Source organism: Mastomys coucha, unplaced genomic scaffold (assembly GCF_008632895.1).
Source record: "Mastomys coucha isolate ucsf_1 unplaced genomic scaffold, UCSF_Mcou_1 pScaffold12, whole genome shotgun sequence".
NCBI classification, from domain to species: Eukaryota; Metazoa; Chordata; class Mammalia; order Rodentia; family Muridae; genus Mastomys; species Mastomys coucha.
The window spans coordinates 12,717,407-12,730,151 of NW_022196894.1; the positions used below are offsets into that span (position 1 = coordinate 12,717,407).

Below are 12,745 nucleotides of genomic sequence, written 5' to 3' on the forward strand. Positions count from 1 at the left end.
GGAACGAGTGAGGGGAGGGATATGAGGGACACATCTGAATTTGGACAGATGATTTTCTTGACTTCTGCTTATTTGAGACAGGCACTTGAACTCCTGGGGTTCAACTACTCATCTAGCCTCCCTCAGGTCTGAGTAACCGGGGTTGAAACTTCTCTTCGTCTTTCCATCAATTTTGAAGAGCTGGCAACTTAACACCTCTTTATTGATGTAAATCTTAGCTTTCACTCAGCAAGCCACAATTACTTTAGAATAACATCTCTTCGGGGTACAATTAGCAAGGAAAAGAAACAGCAAGATGCTATGCTACCACCAGGTGGCACAGCTTTAAGAACCTGGAAGAAATGCCGCGCACCCAAGATCGCTGTCGGGTGCGGAGAAAGGCACAGCGGTCAGGGTCGCCGTCACTCTTCCGTGGGCTTTGTGGTCAGCGGGGAGTCCGGTCGATCGGTCCGTCCATCAGGCTGTGTTGCTGAACCTAACCTCGATGGCAGCTGGGTCTCAGCACCCCGAGAAGTGTGGCTTGGGGAGAGGGTTCGAATTTCCGGAGACCCCCGGCTGGCTGTGCTCACTTTGGACCGGCGGAGGGGTCCGCGAACCGCCGTTCACTCCTTCTGGCCCCGTGGCGGAGGCGCCAGGACAGAAGCCGTGGACTCGAGCCGCGGAGCCCTGCTCCCTGTTCCGCTTTTGCGATGACTGAAGGCGTACGGCTTTGCCCGCGTCGGAGCCAAATCCAGATTTTCATTTCGCTCCAGGCTCGGACAGCTAAGTAGGTCCAAACCGCACAAACAGGAAGGAGGGAAGGCCAGGAGTGTGGGCAGAGGGCGGGTCGTTCCCAGCAGCACCCCGGTCCCTCCCCGCTCGGGTTCCCGACCCGCTGGGGCCGGGGCGGAGCGTGCACGTCAGCTGGGGCTAGAAAAGGCGGCGGTCCGGTGCGGCGAGGTGACAGCCCAACTTGGACGCCAGGCCCTGCCGACGCCGCCATGAGCGCCGCGCTTTTCAGCCTGGACAGCCCGGTGCGCGGCGGACCCTGGCCCACAGAGCCCGCGGCCTTCTACGAGCCAGGCAGGGTGGACAAGCCCGGCCGAGGGCCCGAGTCAGGGGATCTTGGGGAGTCGGGCTCCACGACCCCTGCCATGTACGACGACGAGAGCGCCATCGACTTCAGCGCCTACATTGACTCCATGGCCGCCGTGCCCACCCTAGAGCTGTGCCACGACGAGCTCTTCGCCGACCTCTTCAACAGCAACCACAAGGCGGCCGGCGCGGGGGGCCTGGAGCTGCTGCAGGGCGGCCCTCCGCGACCCCCGGGTGTGGGGTCAGTCGCCAGGGGTCCGCTCAAGCGCGAACCCGACTGGGGCGACGGCGACGCTCCGGGCTCCCTGCTGCCCGCGCAAGTGGCGGTGTGCGCGCAGACGGTGGTGAGTTTGGCGGCCGCGGCTCAGCCCACACCACCCACTTCGCCCGAGCCTCCTCGAGGCAGCCCGGGGCCGAGCCTCGCGCCCGGCCCCGTCCGAGAAAAGGGAACGGGCAAGAGGGGTCCGGACCGCGGCAGCCCCGAGTACAGGCAGCGGCGCGAGCGCAACAACATCGCCGTGCGCAAGAGCCGCGACAAGGCCAAGCGCCGCAACCAGGAGATGCAGCAGAAGCTGGTGGAGTTGTCGGCCGAAAACGAGAAGCTGCATCAGCGCGTGGAGCAGCTCACGCGGGACCTGGCTGGCCTCCGGCAGTTCTTCAAAGAGCTGCCCAGCCCGCCTTTCCTGCCGCCCACCGGCGCCGACTGCCGGTAACGCGCGGCGTGGGCCTTTGAGACTCTGAACGACCTATACCTCAGATCCCGACAGCGGGGAGCAGACGCCGCCCGAATCGCTAAAGTTTCTTTGGGACGTGCGAGCGACAGGAAGCTGCAGCTTGGGCATTGGACTGCGAGAGAAGCTATATGAATCTTTCCCCCCTTAAATTATTATTTTTTTAAATAATGGTAGCGTTTTCTACGTCTTATTACCATTGCAGCTAAGGTACATTTGTAGGAAAGACTTTTCCGACAGACTTTTGTAGATAAGAGGAAGAGACTGCGCATGCTTTTTTATATTCATTTTTACAGTATTTGTAAGAATAAAGAAGCATTTAAATCGCTGCAGCTTCCTATATTCATTCTCTCCCGCACACAACATATTGGGACTTCACCAGGGAAAAGCAAGCACCTGGGAGCCACGGGACCAGGTGCGTTGCCCACATGGGGTAAGGAGATGGATGAGTTTCCTCATGTTCTGTATTGTCTGCGGAAGGAACATGGGAAAGCATGGCTAATCCATGATAGGTGGAAGGTGTGATCCCAGAGTGTGCTGACCTGGGGCAGAGAACAGTTGGCCTAACTTTGGGGTGGTTGCCAAAGGGTGAGAGCGTGGAAGAGAGCTGAGAGTCTGAAACCTGATTCCTCTTTGCTTTTACTTTCCTCAATCTAGGGACTACGTGTAGATTTTAAAGTGTGTACCAGGACAAATTCATATCGTAGTGTAGACTTTAAAGTGTGTACCAGGGCAAATTCATATCGTAGTATATAAAAAGGGCAGCCCCAGAAGCCAGTAATTGTAATGTTTGCGGGCTTAATTCTCCCCACACCCCAAAGCTATGTGCCTTTCTACTAAGAACACTGGTTGTTCCAAACCCTTCCCTGATCTCCACGGCCTGTTACTATGTTGCTGTACAGAAGAAAACACAAAACCTCCAGGGTCCAAATATATAGCTTTGATTGTAATTCAAATCCATGCCCAAAGTGCAGGCTTGTGGATGGCTGTGATCTTTGCCCTCGGCAGTTCCTCAGGGTCTCTGACAGGTGTGCGGAGGAGTAAGGTACAGAAATTCTGTTTCATATAGCTCTCGTCACACCCAACTCACCTACATTGGATGGGTGACACTGCCATCTCTGGCAGGTCCCAGAACACCAAAACCACACAGTGTTGAGGTTGGACATTTATTTATTGTAACAGAACAGTAATATTTCAATATGAGATACTGGTGAAGCTTTGCAGAACAGTCTAACAGAATATTAAACACTGCAAAGAAAAAACATATACAATATTGGTAAATTGTAAATACTTTAAAGCTACAAAAAAAGTACATTTCGTAATCAATAATAGTGCCTAAATAGCATAAAATGAAGACACAGAAGACATAAAAAACACTCAAAGAAATATGTTCTCAAACTTGTAGGAAGGTAAAGTAAAAAAAAAAAAGATGTAATAGAGGTATTTTGATTTTTAATTTAAAGCTCTCCTATTAATCTCTTTACCAGAAAAAAGAAAAGAAAGAAACCCACTAAATTTGAACCATAAAAATACTACTCGTTAGCACACAAGCCCCTTGCCAAGCGCACAGATGTCAGGGAGGAGGCTGAGCAGCAGTGGCTCCGGCTGTCCTCAGAAGCTCGATCTCTTCCAGAGTGACGCAGCTGGGCTGCTGTGTAGTGATGGACAGGACAAAGCAGAGTAAAGGTCCCATCTCCTTCCCAAGGACACTCTCCACTTTATAACTCTGCAGTGATAGAAGCATTCTGGTTAAAGCAAACAGTCCTGGATTCCTGGACATTCTGTTCTTAACAACAGTGCCACAGCCAGGACAAAGGTCCTTCCGTTCATGAGCTGTAACCTTCCTTCCAGTGGAAAAGGCTTCGGGATGGGGGTGGGGGTATGTGTATTATAAAAATCCCCTTTATCATAGCAAAACGAACTACTTCATTCTGACAACTGAGTCGTGCTGTCTTTAGTGGCCGCCTGGATAAACTGGCCTAGGACAGGATTTGGAAGACAATGTGCAGAGGAAGTGCTGTTCTTCCATGGGGGCCGGGCTTTTGGCTTGCATATGTCTCCCACTTCCTTTGGGGACACTTCCCCAATCTAGCAACACTTCTGGCCAAAGGATTTCCTGGTGCTTGCCCCAAACTTCCCCCTTCAATTGGATTCCATTTCTTCTTGAGTTACATCGGGGTAAACATCTCTTTTTGTGCTGTGGTAATGTGACTGGAGGTTTTATCTACATAGTTAATCTTGGGAGAATTTCATCTCCAGACAGACACAGGTACTGGGCAGCAGGGTCTGTCCCTGGTGTGGCTGTGCCCTGGCTAGGCTTCTATGGATCTAACTGCAGAGTATTTTCAGTGAGTGTGAGGCTAAAAATAAAAGTGCAAATTTGAGGAGACTGCAGGAGGTGATGGCCAGTGTGGAGGAGTGCAATAGGCACCACAGCCTGTCCTCTGGACAGGGCAGCTGACAAAGAACTCAGGTCATCTATGGCCAAGGAGCTGGAGAATGCAGAGAATGTAGCTAGCACAGCTTTGGGTTCTAAGAGCAGTCTACCTGTGACCATAGTTTGATCCCAGGTCTGGGCTAGATGTACTGATTATGTTCTCAAATTTAGGTCTGGGACATAGTGCAGTGGAAGGGACAGAGATGTCTTAACCTCAGTTAGGAAAGGTGGCCAGCCCAGTCTGTGCCTGTGAGGAAGTTGGGCCAACAGCCCTGGCTGGGGAGGCTCCTGTGGCTACAGCCTTGCCTTGAGGGTACCAGATGATGCCCAGGGGAGCAGAGATGAACCATCCCAATGAAGCCCAGAATGGACTGTATGGGGAATGTCAGTGTGGGGCGTGCTGGATGCTTTGTTTTGTAGAGTAATCATCAGGATCAGTTTGGCATGTGAGCATGACATATGCTGACTCAATTTCCCAATGTAGCTTACTTAATATTTTGCAAATGAACAAGGCCTATAGTGTGGTTCAATAGACTGAGGGGAAAAACTAGAACTGCTGGTCCAGAAAGGAAGAGTGCTTCTCTGCAGGTTCACTGTCTGCTTGACAGTGAGATCTGGAGAGAGTGCTAGGATCAGGTCATCATTAGATGGCAGAAGGATGGCAAAGGAGGGACAGCTGAGAACTCCTTCAGTTCCTCTTACTATTTTTCATTAACCAATGCTTGTGTAAGTGTGAAAGTGATGATCCCAGCATTCCCTTGTTCTTCTCTGGTAAAAGGATGAATTTTTTGTTTTCTTTTGAGTCAAGGTCCCATGGGATGAAGCTCAGGCTGACCTAAGGCTAGCTAATTAGCTGAGGACAACCTTAAATTCCTGATTCTCCTGCCTTACCTCTCAGGTGCTGGGGTTACAGGTGTGAAACACCACACCCAGCTCAAAAGTATCTAATTTGGATTTCATGAAGGTCAGTGAAAAATCCTTCCTATGTAAAATGTTAGGTTTAGCTCTATCACCTATGAGTGGACCTTAAACTCATGTTTTATACTCATAAATCATATGTATTTAGGGGAAATCAACGTGGTGAATTTAAAACATCAACACAGCAATTCATGCACTGTCCATATGAATAGGTATCTACATATATGAAAATGTGTCTATCTGATTTCAGGTATTTATTTAATCTCTTGTCTTTTTGAGAAAAAAGTGAGAGATGGGATGGAACTCACATTCCTGCATGCCAGGCAATGGCTATTCTGCTGAGCTACCACATGTCTATTTTTTTTGTTAGATAAAATATATGTGTGCCTTTTCTGAAAGTTGAAGGAAGAGATTTCAACCCCCCATCACTATAATGTAACCCGTAAGAAACAGCAAGAACAACAGTTAATCTCATTGCTTTCACACTCATGGTGTGTAGTCACTGTGAACAGAGCTGAGGGCAGTGTAGGGAGCTTGCTAAAATGTTCTCCAAGCTCGGATGTCCCACTGATGTGGACTGTGAAACTAGAGCACCTACAAAGATGACACCAAGAGCTATGACCTCCCTTTGTCATTTAACTTAATATCTGTGCACATGTACGTAAGGTAAATGCATATGTATGTACAGCCAGTGTCCAAGTAGACTCCTCATACGAAGTGTATGCACTCCTGCACAAAGACACACACACACACACACACACACACACACACACACACACACACACACAGTACAGCCAGTGTCCGACGAGGCTCATATACAGGTGCATGCACACCTGTACTTCCACACACAGGAATACATGCCCACATGCCTTTTTAAAGCTCAATCAACAGGTTTTCAGCTATCAGAACGTTCTGGTTGAGAAGTTAAGTGTGTTGTAGAAACAAGATACCTCAGGCAGCAGCAATGAAAGAAGGGAGGATTTCTGCCAGTGTTCGTGGTGTCTAGGTCTCCACAGAGGCACTGTCTTACAGAGGCCCCACTGAGTCAGAGGGCGATATCAGCCTCTGTGCATGTGGATCAGAGTGCAGCTACTGATGGGCTGGAGTCTTAAGTTTGCTTACGTAGGGAGGTTGGGTTCATCTTGTTATTCATCCAAGCAGAGCTTTCCATGCTTCCCCCAACTGTCTCCACAGACTGTGTGTTCTTACAAAACCACGATCCACCTTTTAAAAGCATCCACCTGAGCATATACGTCATGTTGGAAAGCTCCAGCTTACCAATTCTGGTGTTCTCCTGGTCCAGCATCACCATTCTCTCATCTTTTTTTTTTTCCTAAGGATTTATTTATTATATGTAAGTACACTGTAGCTGTCTTCAGACACTCCAGAAGAGGGAGTCAGATCTAATTACAGATGGTTGTGAGCCACCATGTGGTTGCTGGGATTTGAACTTGGAACCTTCTGAGGAGCATTCAATGCTCTTAATCGCTGAGCTATCTCTTAGCAGCCCTCCCCACCCCCATTCTTTCATCTTATGTCAGCCAACAGACACTGCTCCCTGCCTGCCTTTAAATACTGTAAGTTCTTTAAGTCCCTGTCTCATGCTTTCCTATCTGGGCTGACTTCCAACTACCAACTGTTCCTTTCTGCAGAGATAAAAGCTACCTTGGTGGGATGGATGCCTTTGTGCTGAGTCCATCACGGAGATGGCGACAGTGAGGACCATGTGTCAGCAATGCAATGGCTTCTTAGGCCATGGTAACTAAAGGCTTTTATATAATAAGAAAATATCAGCTTCTGTGTCCTCTAACTTGGTGTTAAAGTATGACTCTTTTATTCAGAAATAGTGATAGTGTCAGCCACAGCTCAGGTGAAAGTTCCAGGTCAGAGATCAAGGCCACCAAAGAGCTTTAAAGCTGGTGTGCTTTATACTAGGGGAACAGAAACTGTGGCACCCTGTGAAGTCAGGGCTGAGAACCACAGCTTAGACCAATAACCTCAGAGCTTATGTATGCAGTTTCCAGTTTCATCCAAATTCTGACAGTCTTAGCCTTAGTTTTAGGTTATCAATTCCATGAGCTTTTATTTATAGACAGGGTCTCATGTAGCCGAGGGCTGGCTTTAAACTTGCTATGTAGTTAAGAGTGATCTTGAACTTCTGGTCTGAGGCCTGGTGCATGTTAGTCAGGTGCACCACCAACTGAGCTACATACCCAGGCCCCTGCAAAAGTCCTTAAGTGACTTTTAAAAGATAAGTGCCATTTCAAAGGACAGAAGTCCTGCTCTGAGGACCAACTTTCAGAATTTTTTCCTTGGAGACACATGCCACAGTTTACTAGTCTTGCTAGAGTAATTTTCAAGGTAGGTAAGACCAAAGCTCTGAGAAATAACAATAATAATTCAGGCATTCAGAACCCAGATCCATCAGTAAAAACTAAAAAGTGTGCCACAGGGCCAGCAAGATGGCTTGGCATGTAAAGGTGCTGGTCACCAGGCCTGATGACCTCTGAGACCCATGGGGCAAGAGAGACCTGATTCCTACAAGTTGTTCTCAAACGTCTACTTGTGTATTGTGGCATGTACATACTGATATACAACATCAGACACACACACATGCACATATATTCATTAATTTATACAAATAAATAAATGTAATAAAAAGCATATCTTTAGCAATTTTGTTTTGTGACTGAGAAGCCATGAAAAAGGACTCTGGTCTCCAGGCTGTATGACTATAACAGAAGCCAAGAAGGAAGATTTCCAGCATCTCTAATTTCCAGAGAGGAACGTCTCTGCCCCTGCTGCTGTACATGGGTGAGTGGCAGTGGCAAGGTGGATATGTTTTAACACATTAGTGACTTGTGGTGTTACGATAGGATCTGTTGTAAATTAACATATACAGCAAAGGGGTCTTCCTTCAGGGACGACTTCACAGAGATTCAAGAACAAAGGGCATACTCAGACTGCCCCCTTGTACTTACCCCATCCTCGGAGGCAGCAGACATCAGAAGTATAGAAATACTGCTCTCCAACAGCTGCAGCAACAGGGAAGAAGGGCTCAGTGATATTCCAGCAAATGACAAGCACTCACCTAAGGTATTCCTACTGAAGGTGAACACTGACTCTAAGCTGTCTGCCTCCTGTGTAGAGAGCATGTTTTGAGCCTTAAGTAAAGCAGGACGCTGTCTAGACAAACTGGGATAGGTGACCCCCCACGTTCCCCAACAACGGAAGAGCTCTTTCCACATCTCCTAACTGGCATACACACTTTGCCACAAGGTGAACAAAGGAACAAAGACACTGGAAGCCCAGGTCCAGCCTCATCCTTGCTGTCCACAGAGTAGATACATGCAATCAAACATGAGCTCCAGGCTCCTTTTCCTACCTTGACCTTCACAGTACTCTCAGGTCTCCTGGGACAGTTCAGAAAGACATGCAGGTGCCTCTTCTGAAGAGGTGACAGGACCAGTTGGGAACAGTCCCTGCAGGAGAAGGAGCCTCTGTTGTGAGAAGACACATAGGGATATAAGCAACAGGGAGATATATATCAGAAGAGTTCTACAGCAAAGAGAGAAATTTTGCTGTCAGAACTAGATTGCTGGAACCAGTCAAAAGCAGCCAGGAGCTGGGCTTCTTCTGATGGCTGAGCAGTTGGGAGCTGCTGAGGGGGTCTCGGGTACACAAAGAGGCATTATTCATGAGGAATATGGGGGAAGGTAGCCTTCCAGGAAGTGAAGGCCAGACCTTCAAGGAGGTCAGGGGAGTGAATTTCCCACCCTGCTGGCAGGTGAAGCTTGCTCATCAGCCCTGGTGTCCTCACTCCCACACTGCTTTCACATACTCCCATGTTCCCTTGCCTCTTTGATATAGTCCAGAAATAACTTGTGTACTCACAAGGCCCAAAACCCTACGCATCAGGAAGATATTTGCTCTTTGCTTCTTTTAAAAAACTTATTTTTATGTATATGGATATTTTGCCTGTATGAGTTCTGTACATCATGTACACTCCTGGTACTTGAAGAAACCAGAAAAGGGCATTGGATCCTTTGGAACTAAAGTCATAGACAACTGTGAGCTGCCATGTGGGTTCTCTAGAAGAATTGCCAGTGCTTGTAACTGCTAAGCCATCTCTCCAGTTCCTGTTCTTTGATTCTATGAAGCAAACGAGTAATGATGACACATTTTGGTCTGTCATATGACAAAGTCCACTGGGAGGCAGAGAGTCACTCCAGAGAAACAAATGGTACCAACACTCTGCTGGAGAATTTTAGGACAACTTGATACAAGCTAGAGTCATCTGGAAGGTTAGAGCCTCAATCGAGGAGAATGCCTCCTAAGATCCAGCTGTAGGTAGTAAGGCATTTTCTTAATTAGCGATTGATGAGAACCGTCCAAGTCCACTGATAATGGTACCAACCCTGGTCTGGTGGTCCTGGGTCTATAAGAAGGCAAGCTGAGCATGGAGGGTAAGCCAGTAAGCAGCACCCCTATATGGCCACTGCATCAGTTCTTGCCTTTACATTCTTGTCCTGCTTGAGTTCCTGTCCTGACTTCCTCCAATGATGGAGTGTTATGTATAAGCCAAATAAAACCTTTCCTCCCCAACTTGTTTTGGTCACTGTGTCTCATTACAGCAGCAAAGAAGCTATAACGAAGACAAATATTTAGCCTTGACCTTAGCCCAGGAGGGTAATATAAGTGGGCAGAAAGGGGTGTCTACTGAAAGCTGCTCACTGTCTGCCGGGAAAGCCTGCAGGACTTCTAGAACATGCTGCTCTGTCCCCCGGAAAAGTCTGGGAAAGTCCTAGGACATGCCATGCAGCTTGTCTTACCTGTTCACATTTTTTTTTTTCTAATAATGAAGGCACTAAGAACAAATCTCTGTTCTACATTTCTAAGGCCAGGTAGAGCTACAACAATTGGGTTCTTCGTTAGGAAAACCCACATATAGGGTAGAAGATTGTAGGACCTGGGGCTGGGTTACTCCTGTGTCCTTTGGGTCCCAGGGGTTTCAGGCATCCTTACCCATCTTCTGGCTTCTGTTCCAATCTCCCATTGCCACACAGGTCACACACAGGCCATGAGAAAGCAGTGCTCTCATCTACATCAACCACAGTACCTAAGCCCAAGAAGAAAGGCCAAATTCGTCACTGACTAGTATCATGGCCTCTGAAACTGCTTATCTTTGCTCAATTTCTTTCATAGGAAGAGATAAGTAGATATACTGTTGGTTAATTCCTTTTATTAAATATGATTTTTCTGGTTTACTTGCTTATTGTGATTAAGTATATATAGCTGGGTATGGTGGCACACAGCTTTAATCCCAGCACTTGGGAGGCAGAGACAGGCAGATCTTTGAGTTCTTGAGTTCAAAGCCATCCTGGTCTACAGTGTGAGTTCCAGGATAGCCAGGATGCACAGAGAAACATTGTCTCAAAAAAACCAAAATAAACAACCAATGAACCAACCAACCAAATAAATGAGTATATGTTGTTAGAGGGCTGGGGAGATGACTAGGGTAAAAGTGCTCATTGTGCAAACATGAGAAAGTAAGAGCAAATCTCTAACACTCAAAAAAGGCAAGCATGGATGCGTGTGACCTGCAATGACAGAGAAGGGAGGGTCACTTGGGCTTCTTGGGTTCCGGTTCAGTAAGCACCCTGTCTCAAGTGAGTAAGGTGGATAATAATAGAACAGGACATATGATGGAGTAAATATCACTACTCCCCCCACTCCCCCAACACAGAATCTCTTATATACTGAATGGAAGCATCACCTGTCAATAAAAAGCCTATGGACAATGAGCTGAGCTAGGATTAGAAGGTGGAACATCTGGAAGAACAACTGGAATTCTAGGACAGAGTAAGGTGAACATGCTCTTGTGTATTGTGTGTGGTGGTGGTGGTGGGAGATAGGGAATTTGCCTGAACTCCAAGCAAGATGGTTGCATGAACCTGAGAAGAGGTGATTACCTATGTGGTAGAATAGAATAGAATAGAATAGAATAGAATAGAATAGAATAGAATAGAATAGAACAGAACAGAACAGAACAGGACAGATGGGTAATTAAATTATGAGCTAGTTGGAGAATAAGACAAAGCTTTTGGCCTAGATATTTCTTCATGAAATATTTAGTCTGAGAGTCATTATTTTGGGGAACTTAGGCACAGGTAGAAAATTGCCCATAATCACACACACACACACACACACACACACACACACACACACACACACAAACACACACATCATGCATTTTTTTGACAAAACATTTATGATCCATTCAGTCAATGAACATGTGTGTGTGTGATAGTATGGGATATAAGGAGTCTAAGAAACAAAACTGGTACAGTCTCTCCTCTCACATCATCAGTTGAGCTGGGGAAGCAGGTGAGACAGATGAACACTGAGTACAATCATCAGAGGAGAAAGGCTTACACTGCAGTTGGAACGGCCTCTGCAGAGCACAGCACAGAAGCTGGCTTGGGGCCTGGGTGTGAGTTAGTCTGTAGGCTGAAGGCACATGGAAGGTAGGCAGTACACAGTGGAAATGAAGACGGCTTCCCTGAGGTGGACCATGCAACTGCCATCTGAATGACCGTGTTCTGGCCATCCTTGTTGAATTACAGTAAAAGAAAAAGTAGGAGGAAGTGATTGAGTTTCCAAAGATGTAGAAGGATTCTCAGCCTGCCTTCTTCTCCTCTCTTCTCCCACATCCCTATCTCCTGCTTTTTGTTTGTGTACTGGTGATCAAGCCTAGCATGTGGTAAGCATTTTACTTCACAGGTATATTCCCTACCCCCATTCTCGTTTTTGAAGCAGAATGTCTTTCTCCACTAGAACAAGCATTAGGAAACATAAGACAGTGCAGCAGAATAATGAGAACTAGAAGGCATGGTCTATTAAAATACAGTCATGTGTCGAACAACAATATGAACTAACTAGTACCCTCAGAGCTTCCAGGGACTCAACCAAGGACTATACATGGTGGGACTGATTGTTTTGGCAGCATGTAGAGGATTGCAAAGTCGATCATCAATGGGAGGAGAGGCCCTGGGCCCTGTGAAGGTTTTGTGCCCCAGTGTAGGGAAATGCCAGGGCCAATAAGTGGGAGAGGGTGGGGTGGCAAACATGGGGAGGGGAGAGGCAACAGGGGTTTGTTCTTGTTGTTTTTGTTTGTTTGTTTGTTTGTTTTTTGGAGGGGACACTGGGAAAGGAGAAATCATATCACATGTAAATAAAAAATCTAATAAAAAAGACAAAAGAAAAAAAATACAGTCATGTGATGCTAACTCAAATGACTTTTAAAAATAAGAATAGGTCTTGATTTTGAAGAACCTGCTTCAACTATTAACACTGTCTATAAATATAATCAAAAGTAGGTCAAATAAAATGGATGAAAAATAGTAATGTCTCTTCTTTTGTCATTTCTTACTGGTTACTTGAAAAATTTGTACCATGCATTTTTATCACGCTCACATTCCATTCCTCAAAGAACCACCTGTCCTTCCTATCCAATCAATGTAGGAAGCCATTTCATAAGCACATCACCACTACAAGATGGCATTTGGCTTGCCGTTAGTATCAG

At 46.8% G+C, this 12,745-nt stretch overlaps 2 protein-coding genes across 9 annotated transcripts in view; one reads left to right on the forward strand and one right to left on the reverse strand.

Annotated features, from left to right (window-relative positions):
• Positions 1–568: 568 nt before the first annotated feature.
• On the forward strand, positions 569–2,133 carry Cebpd (CCAAT enhancer binding protein delta). Its single transcript, XM_031363201.1, has one exon. It carries the CDS (start codon positions 981–983, stop codon positions 1,785–1,787), a length of 807 nt encoding a protein of 268 aa, XP_031219061.1. The 5' UTR covers positions 569–980; the 3' UTR covers positions 1,788–2,133.
• Positions 2,134–2,957: 824 nt separating this feature from the next.
• Spidr (scaffold protein involved in DNA repair) overlaps positions 2,958–12,745 on the reverse strand; it is a 254,641-nt gene continuing 244,853 nt past the window's right edge. For 6 of the 8 annotated variants that reach the window (XM_031363195.1, XM_031363196.1, XM_031363197.1 and 3 more), the window contains 4 exons: positions 10,186–10,279; positions 8,546–8,660; positions 8,142–8,195; positions 2,958–3,531 (listed from right to left, as the gene is read on the reverse strand). In XM_031363195.1, coding sequence (XP_031219055.1) covers positions 3,379–3,531; positions 8,142–8,195; positions 8,546–8,660; positions 10,186–10,279 — 416 coding nt within the window. In that variant the 3' untranslated portion in view covers positions 2,958–3,378. The remainder of the gene's footprint in view (positions 3,532–8,141; positions 8,196–8,545; positions 8,661–10,185; positions 10,280–12,745) is intronic. The other 2 variants (XM_031363192.1, XM_031363193.1) reach the window with 2 other exon arrangements.

Coding starts and splice junctions, on each gene's coding strand:
- Cebpd (XM_031363201.1), top strand. CDS start 981: ATGAGCGCCGCGCTTTTCAGCCTGGACAGCCCGGTGCGCGGCGGACCC.